Here is an 18,016-nt window from a genome sequence, read left to right as displayed (position 1 = left end):
GAAAAATCAACTATAGTCCCGTTTGAATTTTGATGACTTTTGAATTTGGTTTAAGGAAGATTTTCAAGAAAAATTGGAGACAAAAAAACTACACTGGAATTGGGCCAGATCAAAAGAGAAAATAAAACAAAGAAATTGAAGAAAAAAACATGTAAATGTGATATGCACAAAATAAAAACGAGCCAAGTCAAAGGAGAAGGAAAAACAATAAAAAGGTCGAAAAGTTGCACATGGTGGGCCACTGGGCCTCTCGCACAACACCATGCTTTCGACAACAAAAATCTAGAAATCGTAGTTGAAAAGTTTACTTAAAATGCAATCTAAAAACAAAAGGCAACACAACTAGTAAAAAGAATGGAAATGTGAGTGGTAATGAGTAGAGAGTGTCGAACAGGGAATTCCCTATTCGCCGCTTACTGCGGCAAGTAGTCGCCGCTTCGCACAGGCGCAACTCACCCTGGGCCGGCCCATTTGAGTGGTTTCGCCTCGCGAGATGAACAGCAAAAAACGATCGCGCTAGGGATCGAACCTACGACCTCCAGTAGCGGAACACATCGCGCTAGCCACTGCGACTGGCTTGTGCATATGTAAGAATAGCAATGCTAAACTTAAAGAAACTAAAAACGAGGAAAAAAACCATTTGTTCCTTCTACTATTTTTTCTTCAGTCTTATTCTGACTTTCTTTTTTCTCGTTTTCTTTGTCTTATTCTTTTTTTTTACTTTTTCTTTGAAAGCTTTTCGAAAATTTCAAATATGGTTCAGAATTTTCAAAAATATTATTTTTGTCAAAAATTGTTCATATTTCTGAAATAGTGTTCACATTTACAAAATTTTGTTCACAATTTCGAAAAATGTTCCTGATTTTTTTGTCTGTTTTCTTTCTTTTTCAAAAGAAATTCAAAATATTCAAATTTTGTTCGTATTTTCATAAAATTTTCAGTTTTCGAAAAAATGTTCTCCAATTCAAAATTTGTTCCCGTTACACAAAAAGTTCAAAACTTTCGAAATGCAGAAAATATACCGGATTTCATAAAATGTTCGTGTTTTCATAAAATGTTCACGCTTCCAAATATGTTCGGGATTTTTAAAAATTGTTCTCTATTTCAAAATTTGTTCTCAAGATTCAAAAAAATGTTTGTGCTTTAAAAAATTGTTCACGCTTCCAAATTTGTTAAGGATTTTTCAAAATTGTTCTCTATTTCAAAATTTGTCCTCGAGATTCAAAAAATGTTCGTGCTTTAAAAAATTGTTTGCGCTTCCAAATTTGTTCGGGAGTTTTCAAATTTTGTTCTCAAGATTCAAAAAATGTTCGTGCTTTAAAAATTGTTCGCGCTTCCAAATTTGTTCTCCATTTCCAAAAAAATTCTAAAGATTCAACACATGTTTGTGCTTTAAAAAATTGTCCGTGCTTCCAAATTTGTTCTCTGTTTCAAAATTTGTTCTCAAGATTCAGAAAATGTTTGTGCTTTAAAGAAATGTCACAAATTCCAAAAATGTTTGGGAAATTCAAAAGTTGTTTGTGTTTCCAAATTTTGTTTCAAAATTTGTAAAATTGTTCCTGTTCAGTTTTTTGGGTAGTTTAAAAAATGTTTCCATTCTAAAAAATATGTTTGCGTCTCCAAAATTCGTTTGTGTGTTGAAAAATGTTTGAGTTTTCTTAAAATTTGTAAAAAAAAACTAATAATGTCGCGTTTGATAAAACATTCACGTTTTGTTTTTGATATTTGGAAAATCGTAAAGGATGTTTTTCAAACAGTCTTATACTTTGTTTAGTTCTTGTAGGTTTCCGCTGTGGTTTGGTCAACTGAGCGCTTCCATCCTAGTGGCTAGTAGGGTGCGAGTGCAAGTCGAAAGTACTATGTTCGATTCCCAGCCATCACGCCTTGCTATTTTTTTTGCAAATTATCACTTGTATTTGCAGCGCACTCCAATGCGCCGGCCCAATCGGCGCACTGCAGCGACGTGCGTGTGCGAAGTCGCGTCGCCCCTTGTGCGTCGGCGCCCTGTTGGACGCAACGAGCGTCCAGTAGGAGCTCCCGTCGAACAAGAACAAAAGACATAAACACGTGCTCACTCTACCATTCAATTCTCCCTACTGAAAAACAACATATCTTTCTACACAGACCCGGCCCAAACAAAGACAAAGAACAGGCCCAGACAAAAAAGCAGCCCAGACACGAAACAACAACACGCCGCAGACGCATGAAAAAAGTGAAACAACTAGGGCGTGTTTCGTTCACATCTCTGTTTTAGAGCATTTTGCATACTTGTCCCAGTCAGACCTGGGTAAATGCAGGCTAAAACCAACATCTGCATGTAGTTTGGTTGCCTACATTAGGCTTTCTACATGAGGGAATCAGCTAGTCAGCATGCTATTTGGTTGCCTGCGTCGCTGTTGTTAAACAAACAACACGTTATTTGGTTGCAAACAGCTAAAAATGTGATCACCACTTTTCACTAGTGGTGACCTCGTCATGTCTTGTTCTAGCTAGGAAACAAATGATAGTTTATCCTAGCTACTAGCAAATGACAATATAAATTATTAAGAGCCAACATGGCTGAATAGGGAAAGTTCAATGATACTAACTAGGTGCAAATTCATCCTCTTACTCTTCCTCTTCCTCTGCTGCTGATGTGCTGCTTCCCCTTCCTTGCTTCTGCTGTTGTCTCTTTCTTCTTCTTCCGCTTGTTCTTTTGCTTTAGATCCTTGTCTGACCTCTATTATCCAACATTGCCTGAGCCCACTCCAACATTTTGTTCTTCCATGCTTCATTGTCGAACGCCTCCACACCATGGCCTGAGCTGATCACCTTATCAGGAGTCACATCCTCCTCCTCCGGCACAAATTCATCAACTTCCCATTGCAGGATCCAGTTGTGAATGATGCAACATGCCAGAACAAGCTTCACCTGAGTAGGGTAAGGGTAGAATGGCTTCTGATCCAGGATCTTAAACCTGTTCTTCAGAGCTCCAAAGGCCCTCTCAACAACCACTCTAAGGCTGGAGTGTCTGAGATTGAACAGTTCCTGAGGAGTCCTAGGATAGGTCCTACCAGCAAACTCGTTCAGATGGTACCTGGTTTTCCTGAAGGGTGGAAGAACATCTGGCCGACATGCATAGTCAGCATCTCCAAGGTAGAACTTGCCATCGGGGATGTTGATGCCATCATGACGACTCATGCTATCTGAGAATGTTAGCATCATGTGCTGATCCTTCCCAGCCAACCAGCACATATGTGAACTTCAGATCGAAGTCAACAACAGTTAGCACATTCTGACTTGTGTAGTGCCTCCTCCCTCTATATGCTGCAGTTTGTGACCTATTCACTCTAGCAGTGACATGAGTACCATCTATTGCTCCAATGCAATCCTGGAATGGCATTACAATATGCTGCTAGTCTACTACAGAACAATAACAACATATGAAGGCATGAACTACATTCTGTAAGTGCTCACCTTGAAGTATGGATACCATCTTGGGCTAGTGCGAATCTTGGTAGGAGTCCGGCCGGTTGGTGACCTGATCATCTCTCCTCTGAGCTCCCCAACAACATGCAACACTTGCTTGAAGTACCTGGAGATGGTCTCCATTGACCTCCTGAAGGTGTTGTGTACAACCATGAACCTCTGGTTATGACCAACAACATGGAGGAACGTGGCCACTTGTTCTTCCACAGTGGTGTGGATGCTATCTTCTAGCACCCCCTGCTCCTAAACGTCTGCACAACCCTGGCAAAAGGTGCTCTTTTCATTGGAAGCATCCACAGAGCCTCTGTGTCGTTGCAGTTGTAGATGTAGTTCAGATTCACTATCCTTTCTTGATCCTGGATTAACATCGGACCATATCGGATGCGAGGTTTCTCATTCCGACGAACAGCTATCTTATGGACCAACATGATTCAAGCCTGAACCACAGCTATCAGCGATGCTTCCTAAACTAAAAGCTTCGTCCGTTCATCCATAACCTAAGCGACATCCAGGATGTGGTTAGCGATGGCGCTATCGACCCTAAACAGTCCTATCGAACGACCTAACACATAACAGAGGAGGGGGAGGGGGTTGCTTACCAGCTTCGAGGTCGGGGGAGACATGACGGAGACGAGGATGGCTGGACGGAGACGAAGAAGAAAGGGAGAAGCAGCTGGGGAGTGCTCCTGCCGCCTCTTGTTGCTGCAGGGGAGTGTCGCAGCCTAAGATCTGAGTTGTCGCCGCTGTCGCAGCCACAGATCTGAGTCGTCGCCGCCGCCGGTGCCAACAACAGAGGAGGGTTTGTCCTACAGCTAGAGGTGAGCGAGTAAATGGGGTGGTGAGGGTGTATTTGGCGCCACCCCGCCTCGACTGATTTTCCCCTCCCGCCATCTCCGCCGGCATGCCCCTGCACCGCGCCGCCCTACGCCGCGTTTTCGTTTTTCGCCCCACTTAGCTTGACTCGCTGGAAGCGGCCGATTCGAGCGCTCCCAGCGAGCCAGGCTCTGGGGTGCTTTAAGTTCCGTGCAGATGCGAGTCAGGCCGGCCTGCAGGCAACCAAACGATCCATTTTCATCCCGCCCAACCCTGGTTGAGCTGTATGCAGCCACCAAACGCGTCCCTAGCGATCAAAAAATTCATCTAAAAAGAATTACTGATTAAAAAAAAGAAAAACTAAGGAGAGATCACATCTAAATCCAACAGTTTTGGACTTAGATGTAAGATAAGTATTCCATGTGAAATAGCAAAACTGTAATTGCTTTCTGTAATCTCAAAATCGATTAACCGTATCCGTCTCCACCTTTAAGCTTTCCAATGGCGGAACCCTAAGCTAATTCCACGCCTCCCACCTCGCGCAGCGCGCATGGACCAGCCGGCGTCGGACGCCGGCGGCTTTCTCGAGGTCCGCCTCTTCTACGTGCGCCTATCGCCCCGCGGCTCCGGAGCTGCCGCCCCGCCACGGCTCTCGCTGGCCATCCACCACGCCGGGGCCGAGGCCTCCCCCTCCTCGCTCCCTCTCCGCCTCGACCGCCGCGACCCAGTCTCTGGCGAGGCCACCTACGTCTCCACCGCGGCCGCGCGCCTCCCCCCACCCGACGCCTCCTTCGAGGTTGCAGACCACCGCGACGCCGCCCTCCTCCGAGGCACCCTTCGACGGTGCCCTGACGCCAAGGCCGATTCCCCTGCCTGGGCGATCGACTGCGTCCCCGCCGATGCAGCGGTGGCCTCAGCCTCGGCCTTTGAGGTCTATGTTGCCGGGTACTGTGCAGGCGAACCCGCCGTTCTCACGCGAGCCCTGCGGCTGGCCACCCCGGAAGAGGCTGCTGGCGGGTTGGTTCGCCGGCGATCAGCGCCTTTGGCGGTGAGTTGATCAAAATTCGACAGCATTAGTTGTTCCATCTTACTGATTAGTGCGACCTACAAGGGATGTAGCTTTGCTATATGAACAATTGTGGCAACAAAAAGGGATCCTAATAATGTACTCCCTCCGTCCCATAATATAAGAGCGTTTTTTACACTAGTGTAGTGCCAAAAACGTTCTTATATTATGGGACGGAGGGAGTAGTATATGCATAGGCTGCAGAATGTGGTTGTGTGCCTGCTTGTTTGAACTATTGATTGGCGCCAGGTGACAGGCAAATGCTCTGATAGCCAGATTATGTGTGGACTTCTCTTCCAGTTCTTCCTATATATGCATGTACTAGTGCTCTAGCATTTGGGGGCATAGCCCCAGTCTCACTTTTATGATTTTATCACATAGATATAGTAGTGTCTCGTTATTGTAACTGCTTTGCTCGTTCAGGGTGTATGTGGTTGCGAATTTGCCCTGCTTTTCAGCAAACATTTGTCGCCAACTGTGCTCTCTCTACGCCCGAAAATGGGAAAGCTGCTTTAGATGTTACGCCCTCCCTGTAACTTTCTGTTGTTAACTGATTATGACTGGTATTCTGGTAAAAATGTCTTTTACTAGACTTTTGAATTTATATTGCCTATTGTTGCAAAGTACTCTTGTAGATTTATAAAACAATATTTAGAAGTGTCATGTTGATTATTATTTTTAGTATTAGTGTTGTCGGTACATTTGATAAATATATTCTACTCCCTCCGTTCCTAAATATAAGTCTTTTTAGAGATTCCACTACAAACTACATACGGTTGTATATAGACATATTTTAGAGTGTAGATTCATTCATTTTGCTTCGTATGTAGTCCATAATGGAATCTCTTATAAGACTTATATTTAGGAACGGGGGGAGTATATGGATGGAAATCCTAGCCACATAGTCTATTATTTATTTCTGTGTTGGCTAGTGTAGCTTGGAGTATTATAAAGTTGAACGTAACTTAATCTTTTTGCCATGTGATCATGCATTAGATCATACATGTAGATCTCATCTTAAAAGGATTATCGAGCGGCATATTATGTAGTAAGATAGGAACTGGTGGTGTAGGGATGCTGCTATTATCCTTTAGTAGCCTGATTGCTATGTGCCCCCTCTTCAAAATTGGATCAAGCAGGTATTCTTATGTTATGATATTACCTAATGATGCAACAAAGGTGGCCACATTCACTTTGCAACCAGACTCATGTCATATGTTAATAAGGGTTTGAAACTTCAAAGCACGGTGAACTACACCTGTTAGCTTAGGTCTACTTTCCAGCCGTCTCTTGGTAAATTTTTCGCAGTGTTTCCTTTGATGATTCGTTTGAGCCTGTCACTGTGAGGTCACAGGTATTAGGTTCCATGAGTTTTTGTTTTAATCTTGCTGTTTCAGATAATCTTGTTGTGTTCAAGGTTCAGGGACAGTGGGAAATTGTTGCTAAGTCAGGGTATTACAACGTTTGATGCCATGTCTTTTACTGACATTATCTTGGGGTATTTGCTTTGTCACACTTCAGTTGGAACAGCATGCATGGGGTGAATCTTGGTTTCTTATTTATTGAACCCCTAAATTTTCTGTTAGTTAATTAGTGTCTCTTTGGCAGGCTATGTGTGATGAAGACGAGAGTGACTTGAACATGGGAACCAGGGCATACCCTGAAGGATGGTACTCTGATGACGACGACGGGCAACTCACATGGTTCAACGCTGGTGTTAGGGTTGGCGTCGGGATTGGCCTGGGAGTCTGTGTTGGAGTTGGTATAGGCGTTGGGCTCCTCATGAGCTCCTACCAAGCAACGGCCAGGAACCTGAAGAGGCGGTTCTTCTGACACTGTCGCTACAAAGGCACACGCTCGGACGGCCAGTAAGTAGAGACAGCCCATCCGATGATGTTCCGCAGTGAACCAACCGCCGTATGTATAGTTGGTGGATTTGTTGTTCGTTGCATTGTTGCTGGTCGTGTGGAGTTTTTGACTCGTGTAGCTCTCATCTCTGTGTATGTAATCTGTGAAGGTGTCCCTGAACTTGTGGAAGTGGCAAAAATGGGTTCGGCATGGAGCAGCCGCACTGTGGCCTTATTTTGTACGCTTCAGAATTGTGCTATAAGTCAATAATGTCTATACAAGTGCGACCTTTCGCTATGAGCGAATGTTGTCGGATATGGGTAAAGATTGTTCGTTAGGCAACTTGTCCATGATGAGCCGTTCTACCTGACAGAACAAAATTGTCAATGTGTTGTAGAGGGGAACTTGGTGAAAAGGGGGAAAAGAATGCTCGGAGAGGGATCGTGTACAGTACAGTAGTTGATAAAACCAATGTGGAGGAGAGAGAAATTATAAGAAAAGACTTGTCTTCTTTAGAAATGATCTCTAAGCACAATTTGTCTCACCGGATTTTTAGGAATAACTAGTTATTGAAGATAAGACTAAGAGATATGGACATGTTTTTATTGTTATATTCAAATCACATACAAGGTTTAAGATAAAACTATCTTATAAACCACTGCACATGCCCTAAGACAATAAAAACATATGTACATTCTTGATATCCCTAAGTATGTGGTGAGAGAAATTGTGCTAAGAGGTCATCTCTTAATTAAGAGAAGACAAACTTTTTTTCATGGTCTCTCTCCTTCACCTAATCATTTCTCCTATCTGACATTTCTAAGATAGAACTATTGTACACGTCCTAAGTGCAAGAAACAAGGAGTAGGTAATGTCGGCGCTGCCTTTCGCATGAGGTCTAAGTCCTTACAAACACACCCTTACGGAAAAATAGGAAAACATTCAAAATCGAGTGCCTAAATCTTTTTCTCCTACATCCACTGTCGCCGCTTCATGAGCATAGCATAGCTTGATGTTGACTCTAGGTCTCCGCCTCAACGAAGTAAGCTTTTTGAAACCCATGAAAGCTCCAGTGAACTCTAGATAGTACAAAATCAGTATAAGAAAGCTACAATGGAATTCGGCTTTTCTTTCCTCTCTCCCAGGGTGGCTTGGGAAAGTCTTCCTCCTCTCGATCTCTGGCAGCGAGCCTGTGGATTCGCCTCCCCTCCGCCTGCCGCTTCGGCGGCCGGTGGCGGGGAGGAGATTCCTGGTGCCTCGGCTCCTCCTAGTAGATAGGTAGGATTTTAGTCCTCACTAGGGCGGCGTTTGGATGGATAACAGCGCTCATTTTTTGAGTCAGTCTTTCGGGCTTCGATCCTCCTCCTCAAGTTTGTCTGTTGGGACGAATTAGACGGAGCTCCGGCGTAGATTTCTTTCAACTCCCTGTGGCGGCAAGGTTAGGGTTTCTTGTTGTGCGTACGCAACGGCAATATTTGATGTCTGGTTCTTCAGATTTATTCAAGGATTCAAAGGCAACGACTGCAGCTCCAGGGCGCTGGTCCTTAGGAGCATGTAACACCCCTATATTTTGAGCTACAGTAACCCCTGTGATTAAGCTAAATCATTTTTCTAAAACATTGCTTGATCATTCTGTCTCATATCTCATTTCAAATTCCACTTTGAATTCAAATTCAAATTATAAGTGAAATAAAGAAATTCACAAACATGAAAACTAAAATGTTCATAATGTGGCATAACTAATTATGATGGTGAACCAACATTTTTATAAAGTTTTTAAATGCCCTAAAATAAATAAAACAAGGGCTAAAGCAATTATTTAAATGCTTTTTAAATAATAAAATTTGCAAAGTATTTTATTTTCCATCATAAACCTAATGTGACAGTGGAGTAATTTATAAAACTATTTTAGGTGAAAGTTTCATATTTTATAAAACTATTTTGTTAAAAAATCAAATGGAAAAAAGAAAAGATAAAAAGTAAAACAAAAAAAGAAAAAGATAAAAGGCCCCCCTTGCCCTTGGGCCTTAGCCCACCAGCCGGCCTAGCCCAGCTCCCCGCCCCAAGTTGCCTTCCCCCTATTCCTCCGACCAGGCACGACCGCGCGCGCACGTCGCCACCGAGCCGCCTCGCCGGCGACGCTCTGGAGGGGATAAGGGCGCTCCTCCGGCGCCTCGAGACCCTCCCCTGCCACTCCGCTCCCACTTGCCCCCTCTCTCCCTCTCACTCCCCCCTCCTCCAGATCCATCGCAGCCGACGCGCCCGTCACCATGGCCGACCTCGCCTGCGCGCCCGTCGTCGGCCAGGAGGTGCCCTCGAGCTCCCTCGTCGCCCGCTTCGTCGTCCCCGACCGCGCTCGAGCTCGTAGCCACCACATCGTCGAGACCGCGCCGTCTTCCACCTCCGGCCACCACGACGCTGCCGCTGCTCCGCCATCCTCTGCTGCTCCTAAACCGCTCGCCGGCCTCCTTGCGCCGCCAGGTGAGCTCCCGCCCCTCCTCCGCCTCTCTGTTACCTCGCCTACGCCCCGTAGTCGCCCGCTGCCTGCGACGTCGTTCTTCTATCGGTGACCGCGGCCACCGCGTGCTCACGGCGACCGTGGCCACATCCCGCGTGCCCCCGCGTCGCCTTTGGCCCTGGCCAGGCCGCGCCCTGCTCGCGCGCCCCGCCTGCTTGGGCCACGCATGCTACGCCCGCATCGCGCACTCGCCACCGTACCCGACTCCAGGCGCCGCCCTTGCCCCTTACCGCCGGTGCTACCGGCCTCCCTAGCCCTCGTCGACGCCACGGGTCGATGCGGCGCACCAGCCGCAGCCGAACGCGCTACCCCGCGCTCTCTCCCATGCCTCGTAGCCCATTCCCCGCCATCGCCCAAACACAGTCGCCGATCCGCCTCATCGCCGGCGCCGATTCCGGCCAAGTCCAGCCACACCACCGCCACCATTCGATGCGGCGCTCTGCGCCTGTTCGAACGCACCCCGCGCGCGCCAAACGGTCCCCCTAGATGATTTCCAACGAGGGCCCGAACCCTCCGCTGCGGGAGAGGCTCGCCGGAGCCCTCTCCAGCGCCCTGCCGATGTGGCGCCGCTGGGGCCACCCCCACAGACACTGACAAGTGGGCCCAGTGGCCTGGCTAACCTTGTTGACTGGGTTGACCAGTCAATAAGTGCTGACTGGGCAGGCCCCAGCCACAGACAAATGGCCCACCCCCCTAATTAACTAAAAATGATTTAAAAATAATTAATTAACCTAATTAGGACAACAAGTGGGTCCAGGTGCCTAATTAGCTAATTTAGTTTAATTTTAAACTCTGTTAACTCCACTGTGTATGACATGTGGGACCTGACTGTCAGTTTGACCAGTCAACTGGCTTTGTTGACTGCTGGCGTCATGATGATGCAATAATTCCAATTTTTGAATTAATTTAAATAATAATAATTTCAGAAATTGTTTAAAACTTTGAAAAGTAATATAAAATAATATGTAACTCGGATGAAAATAACTTATATATGAAAGTTGCTCAGAAAAATATAACAAATCTGAATATGCTATCCGTTCATCTGCCACATGCCTCTAGCATGATGAACATGGATCCTTCCCCCCAGATTTTCTGTCAAAAAAATGCCAAACTCCGGGAAAACCTCTTCATCTGTATCGTGTAGCATTGCGTTAGGTCACCCCTAGCACTGCATATTGCCATGTCATGCATAGTGATGCATCTATTTGATCTAAATTTATTGTTTCTTCCCCCTCTTCTCTCCGGTAGACACCGAGACTGACGTTGCTCCTGACGTCGTCTACACCCCTGACGACCAGTTCTTTTCAGCAGAACCTCCAGGCAAGCAAACCCCCTTGATCATTCTGATATCGCCCATTCCCTTCTCTCTCATGCTTGCATTAGAATTGCTACCGCTTTTGTATTATCCTATTCTGATGCATAGCCTGCTTTTGTACCTTACCTGCTTATCCTATATGCTTAATATAGGTTGGTTAGTGATCCACCAGCGACCCCTCACCTTGTCCTAGTTGCCCCCCCTTTACCTGCGATGACTCGATCAACGTGATCGATGTCTAGGGCCCGACAGAGCACATCACCCCCCTTAGTTGTACGACACTACAGGGTTACTATCGAGTGCCGAGGGTGATACCTCGTATAGCACTTCTGATAGATCTCTGTAGCGTAGTTAATCGGTCGTGGTCTACGGAGGGTGATTCATCCTTCACCACTATTTAATAACGACTCTGTCGTGCAACCCATCAAGAGTGAACCATTGAGGGTGATTCCTCCTTAGTTCACCTTGACGGTTACATCAAGTGGAACCCATCGAGGGTGATTCCTCGGATTCCCCTCTGGTGTTATGGACACACGGTTACTTTGACTTTACCACAAAACCATGATGACATCGGGTCGGCCCCGAGGGGTACCCCCGAGTGATGTGAAGGCGGGTTGATCTGGAGGGTATCCGCGAGATAACTACGCGGCACGGTCGAGCATTCATAGCCCTTGACATAAGTCCGTGAGACGGGGCGAAGGGACCACATATCATGGATCATTAATCGTTTTCGCGCGCTCCCAAGACACTAACGGTTTGGATATGTGATCCGAGTAGGCCTCTGGCCTTTTTGCACTGACCACCACGAGGGAATAAGTATGGGCACTCTGCATCGTACGATTCTTCGAAAACTCTTCGGACGTAGCGATTGAGCAGCGCGCGCCCGGTTGGACAGTAACCACCTGTGCTTGTATAAGGGGGTGGGTCTGCTCCTGGCCGCGTACACAACGTGCAGGAGTGCAAAGGGTGATGGGCCCAATACCCCTGCGCGCTTCGGATGTAAACCGGCGTGCTGGCCTCTTTGTTGAGCCTAGGTAGGACTACGGTGTGTCGATCGGCCGAGGCCGGGTATGATCGGATGGTGTGCCCGACCGGAGTTAATCGAGCATGTTGGGTAAGTTTGTGCACCCTTGCAGGGAAGTTTAATCTATTCGAATAGTCGTGTCCACAATAAAGGACGCTCGGAGTTGTATCCCGATTGATACAACTAGAACTGGATGCTGAGGCATGAAATGGTTATGATGGCTCCGGGATTGCTTTCTCGCAGGGAGTCGAGAAAGGATCTCTGGGCGTTACTACAACTTACTACTGCTTATATTATGCTAATCTGCATTCTTCTAATGCTGCAAGATGCTAGTCTTTGATAGGCTAGGTTTTCCCTTCTCTTCTTGCATTTCTGCATTTCAGTCTAAAGATATATCCCCATTCCTTGATACCGATCCATAGTTAGCATAGTTCTGATGTAAGTCTTGCGAGTACTTTGTGAGGGAGTCCTGGATTAGGGGGTCCTCGGACAGCCGGACTATATGCTTTGGCCGGACTGTTGGACTATGAAGATACAAGATTGAAGACTTCGTCCCGTGTCCGGATGAGACTCTCCTTTGCGTGGAAGGCAAGCTTGGCAATTCGGATATGTAAATCTCCTCCCTTGTAACCGACTCTGTGTAACCCTAGCCCCCTCCGGTGTCTATATAAACCGAAGGGATTAGTCCGCAGGACAACAACAATCATAATCATAGGCTAGCTTCTAGGGTTTAGCCTCTATGATCTTGTGGTAGATCAACTCTTGTAATACTCATATCATCAAGATCAATCAAGCAGGAAGTAGGGTATTACCTCCATCGAGAGGGCCCGAACCTGGGTAAACATTGTGTCCCTCGCCTCCTGTTACCATCCGCCCTAGACGCACAGTTCGGGACCCCCTACCCGAGATCCGCCGGTTTTGATACCGACATTGGTGCTTTCATTGAGAGTTCCACTGTGCCGTCACCATAAGGCTTGATGGCTCCTTCGATCATCGGCAACGATGCGATCCAGGGTGAGGTTTTTCTCCCCGGACAGATCTTCGTATTCGGCGGCTTCGCACTGCGGGCCAACTCGCTTGGCCATATGGAGCAGATCGAGAGCTACGCCCCTGGCCGTCAGGTCAGGTTCGGAAACTTAAACTATACCGCCGACATCCGCGGAGACTTGGTCTTCGACGGATTTCGAGCCCATGTTAGGTGCGCCGCACAGTCACGACGAGCATGACTTAGCTCTGCCGTCGGACAGTGTTCGGGAGATCACACCTGTGGTTACTCCGGCCCTTAATCCGGAGCAGATTGCGTCGTCCGAGGACGGATGGATGGACCCCGCCACGGAGGCCGCACACTCAGCGGCGATAGAGCCGAATACTGACTTTACCTCCTACGAGACCTATGTTGCCGGACCCTTGGATTCGTCCCTGGCCACGGGCTCCGAACCGCCTGCGTCCATGCCTATCGAATCTGATTGGGCGCCGATCACGGAGTTTTCCTCTGCGGATATCTTTCAGCACTCGCCCCTGGGCGATGTGCTGAATTCATTAAGGTCTCTCTCCTTGACAGGAGGCCCTTGGCCGAACTATGTCCGGCTCGAGTGGGAAGCGGGCGACGAAGAAATTCGTTCCCCACCCACCACCCACTTAATAGCCACTGTCGACGACTTAACCAACATGCTCGATTTCGGCTCCGAAGACATCGACGGTATGGACGACGATGCAGGAGAAGAACAGGAACCACCGCCCACAGGGCGCTGGACTGCCACCTTATCATATGATATATACATGGTGGACACCCCCAAAGAAAGCGATGGCAATAGGGCAACGGAGGATAATCCCCTCGAGAAGCAATCCAAGCACCGGCGTCATCGGCGCCGCTCTAAGCCCCGCCATAGCAAAAGCAGCAATACCGGCACAAGAGACAATAACGCTGCGAATAGTGCCGAAGACGAAGACAATCCCCTCCAGCCAGGCTTCGAGCGGAAGGATGGGCAAGCTAGCCCTAAGGAACAGGAAGCAGACGGAGAATAAGAGGATGACAATTACATGCCTCTCTCCGAAGACGAGGTGAGCCTCGGCGACGAAGAATTTACCGTGCCTGAGGATCCCGTCGAGCAGGAGCGCTTCAAGCGCCAGCTTATAGCCACAGCAAAAAGCCTGAAGAAAAAGCAACAACAGCTTCAAGCTAAACAAGATCTGCTAGCGGATAGATGGACTGAGGTCCTGACGGCTGAGGAATACGAACTCGAGCGCCCAACCAAAAGTTACCCAAAGCGCAGGTTGCTACCCCAACTCGAGGATGAAGCATTAAAACCTACGCCTCCAACGTATGATGCGGCTGACCGGCCACCTCGTGGCCGAGACAAAGCAGCATATCAGGCCGAAGTCCAGCCCGCACCCCGTCGCCAGTTAAACAAAAATACCAAGGCCCGGGGTAACACGCAGGACCTGCGAGACATATTGGAAAACAAATCAGGACATAAAAGATCGGTCTACGGATCACGGGGGCGCGCCCCAACGCGTGACGACAACCGTCACGCCGGATATACTAAAAGCAAATCCGGCCGGGCCGAACACAGCAGACAAGACTCATATGAACTGCGTCGTGATATAGCCCGACATAGAGGCGCCGCACACCCCCTATGCTTCACTGATGAAGTAATGGATCATGAATTCCCAGAAGGGTTTAAACCCGTGAACATTGAATCGTATGACGGCACTAAGGACCCCGCGGTATGGATAGAGGATTTCTTCCTCCACATTCACATGGCCCGCGGGGATGATCTACACGCCATCAAGTATCTCCCGCTAAAACTCAAAGGGCCGGCTCGACATTGGCTGAATAGCCTGCCGGCAAACTCCATTGGAAGTTGGGAGAACCTGGCAGACGCATTCCTGGACAACTTCCAGGGCACTTATGTGCGGCCACCGGATGCTGACGATTTAAGTCACATAACACAACAGCCCGGAGAGTCAGCCAGGAAATTCTGGACTCGGTTCCTAACTAAAAAGAACCAAATTGTCGACTGTCCGGATGCCGAGGCCCTAGCGGCCTTTAAACATAACATCCGTGACGAGTGGCTCGCCCGACATCTCGGCCAAGAGAAGCCAAAATCCATGGCAGCCCTCACGACACTCATGACCCGCTTTTGCGCGGGCGAAGATAGCTGGTTGGCCCGTAGCAACAACACAGCAAGCAACCCTGGCACATCAGAAGCCAGAGATAGCAACGGCAAACCCCGACGCAACAAACACAAGCGCCGCAAAAATGGTGAAAACGCCGAAGATACGGCAGTCAATGCCGGATTTAGGGGCTCTAAGTCCAGTCAACAGAATGGGCCACTCAAAAATGACAATTCGGGTCCGTCCAGTCTGGACCGCATACTCGACCGCCCATGCCAAATTCATGGCACCCCAGGAACACCAGCCAATCATACCAACAGAGAACGCTGGGTCTTCAAACAAGCCGGCAGGTCAGGCGCCAAAAACAAAGATAAGGGTCTCAAAGAGACGACGGCGACGAGGAGCCCAGATCACCAAGTACAGGAGGGCAAAAGAAATTTCCCCCGCAAATCCAAATGGTGAACGTGGTAAACGGCACCTACAACCCGAACCGGATGCGCACCCTTAGGGATGTCGACTTAACGGAACCAGTCGTCCCACAATATAAACTAGGGCCGATCACCTTCAACCGCACGGATCGTCCGGTTAACACCAATCAGGGCAATCTAGCCGCACTAGTCCTCGACCCAATAATTGGCGGGTTCCACCTCACACGAGTCCTTATGGACTGAGGTAGCAGTCTAAACCTGCTTTACCAGGACACAGTGCGCAAGATGGGCATCGATCATTCGGTGATCAAGCCCACTAAAACCACCTTCAGAGGTATTATACCAGGTGTGGAGGCCAGCTGTACAGGCTCCATCGCCCTTGAGGTAGTCTTCGGATCACCAGACAATTACCGTGCCGAGGAGTTAATCTTCGACATCGTCCCCTTTCGAAGTGATTATCAGGCACTGCTCGGACGAACCGCGTTTGCCTGATTCGACGCGGTACCACATTATGCCTACCGTAAGCTCAAGATGCCCGGTCCGCGCGGCGCCATCACAGTTAATGGCAAGGCCGAACTTTCCCTCGGTACCAAAGAGTATACCGCTGCCTTAACAGCAGAAGCAACGAGTGGAACCTTTCAATCGAACCTCGAGTCGACGGCCAGGCTCCCGGACACCACCAAAGGACTCCGAACTACTTCGCGGCAGGATAGCCCAGCTCGTCCAAAGCTCAATTAAACACTCCGGCGAAGGCTAGGACAGGCCACATACCGCGGCTCAACCGCTCTGCGGCACACAAGCATTTCTTACATTTTGTTTGCAGGTTCAACTTTGCGCAGACCAGGACTGGCGATATGGAAGCAGCTCGAACGCGCAAGGGAATCCTTAGATATTCCCCGCGATGACCATCCGACTATACTCCGGATCCGCACACAGCTTCTTCCCCTGGTCTCAGCAGGTTCCACAGTCATATTTCTTTTTTATCACATTACCTGTACTCATGCGCATCGACGTACTATTCAAAATACAACATGTGGATTTATATAACGCTTATCTGCTGTTATTTCTTATTAAAATTCTTTTTTCAAGTGGCATCCGTACACCGCGATATGCCTTAAATATGCTAGGGGCTTCGTTTTACCCATAATACGGCAATAAAGTCCGAACACCTTCATGGAAGTTCGGCACCCCGAACTTATAGCATTATATGCATCAGCTCCGAATCATGTCTTGGGTCAAATGTTGGGTTTGCCCGGCTCCCATGTTTTGCTGCCTTACGTTCCGCTATATCGGCTAAGGCGGCACAGGGAGAACTACTGCGATTGTGTCCCGGTTCTTCCGGACGAGCACCTCAGTAGAGAAAGCCAAAAACTGACTGTCATGATACGGCGAGAGCTGGTCAGCTGTTCGAGAGGTTGTAAAATCTTTAAGGATTTCTCCCGCATAATGCCATAACCAATGCATCATGCGATGGATTGGTTTTTCTTCCGATTAGGTGCTTATAGAGCCCCTCGTGCGGTCTTCCGAACACCAGGGGCTGCGCCTACCTTCCTTTCCTAAAGCTCCTATGGCTAAGTGAGAGTGATAAAGCCCTATAGTCCGATTGCCTGGTTCGTTGTGCTGAACACCTCCTTCGAAGGACCCAAAATTGGGATAAAGAGTGACCAGGTTTATCCCGAACACCCCCGTACTTCTTACGTGGGGGCAGAAGCCGATGACTGGCCAACTCTCAGGATTAATATATAAAACGGCCGCGCAGGAGGATAAACTTTTATACAACAGGCAATAAATAATGCCCTTGTTCAAACATTACAAAGGACAACATGATTTGCACTCATGGAAATATAACGTCCTTGGTACACAGCTCCGCCGCAAGGTAGGATCCTTTCAGGACACTTTCATAATATAATTCGGGCTTGCAGTGCTCCTTCCCCTCTGGTGGTCCTTCGGTCATCAGCTTTTCAGCATCCATCTTCCCCCAGTGCACCTTTGCACGGGTGAAGGCCATTCGCGCACCCTCTATATAGACCGACCGCTTGATGACGTCAAGTCGAGGGCAGGCACTTACAAGCCGCTTCACGAGCCCGAAGTAGCTGCTTGGAATCGGCTCGGCAGGCCATAGCCGGATAATCAAATCCTTCATGGCTAGTTCCGCCGCCTTATGCAGTTCGATCAGCTGTTTCAGTTGATCGGCAAAAGGCACCGGATAATTCGGTGCCAGATACTGCGACCAGAAGAGCTTATCCGCAGTGTTCCTTTCTTCGGCTCGGTAGAATTGGGCGACATCCGATATGCTGCGGGGCAGTTCCGCAAACACCCCTGGAGAAATCCGAACTCAAAATTAGAAACATGATTTTCTCCTCAAATACTTGATTTACATGGAAAAGAGCCTTACCCGCCGCGATCTTCCTCGCCTCTT

The 18,016-nt window shown here is 48.2% G+C and overlaps 1 protein-coding gene across 1 annotated transcript; it reads left to right on the top strand.

Annotated features, from left to right (window-relative positions):
- The first annotated feature begins 4,716 nt into the window (after positions 1-4,716).
- Positions 4,717-7,520, top strand: LOC109779157 (uncharacterized protein At1g01500). The gene is made up of 2 exons (XM_020337768.4): positions 4,717-5,329; positions 6,956-7,520. Exons 1-2 carry the CDS (start codon positions 4,832-4,834, stop codon positions 7,178-7,180), a joined length of 723 nt encoding a protein of 240 aa, XP_020193357.1. The 5' UTR covers positions 4,717-4,831; the 3' UTR covers positions 7,181-7,520.
- Positions 7,521-18,016: the final 10,496 nt, after the last annotated feature.

This window comes from Aegilops tauschii, chromosome 7 (genome assembly GCF_002575655.3).
Source record: "Aegilops tauschii subsp. strangulata cultivar AL8/78 chromosome 7, Aet v6.0, whole genome shotgun sequence".
Taxonomy (NCBI): Eukaryota; Viridiplantae; Streptophyta; class Magnoliopsida; order Poales; family Poaceae; genus Aegilops; species Aegilops tauschii.
Note: the sequence above shows the minus strand (reverse complement) of the source record. Positions and strands in the feature narration are given on the sequence as shown.

Coding starts and splice junctions, on each gene's coding strand:
- LOC109779157 (XM_020337768.4), top strand. CDS start 4,832: ATGGACCAGCCGGCGTCGGACGCCGGCGGCTTTCTCGAGGTCCGCCTC. Junction 5,330..6,955: donor GGCGATCAGCGCCTTTGGCG/GTGAGTTGATCA, acceptor TCTCTTTGGCAG/GCTATGTGTGATGAAGACGA.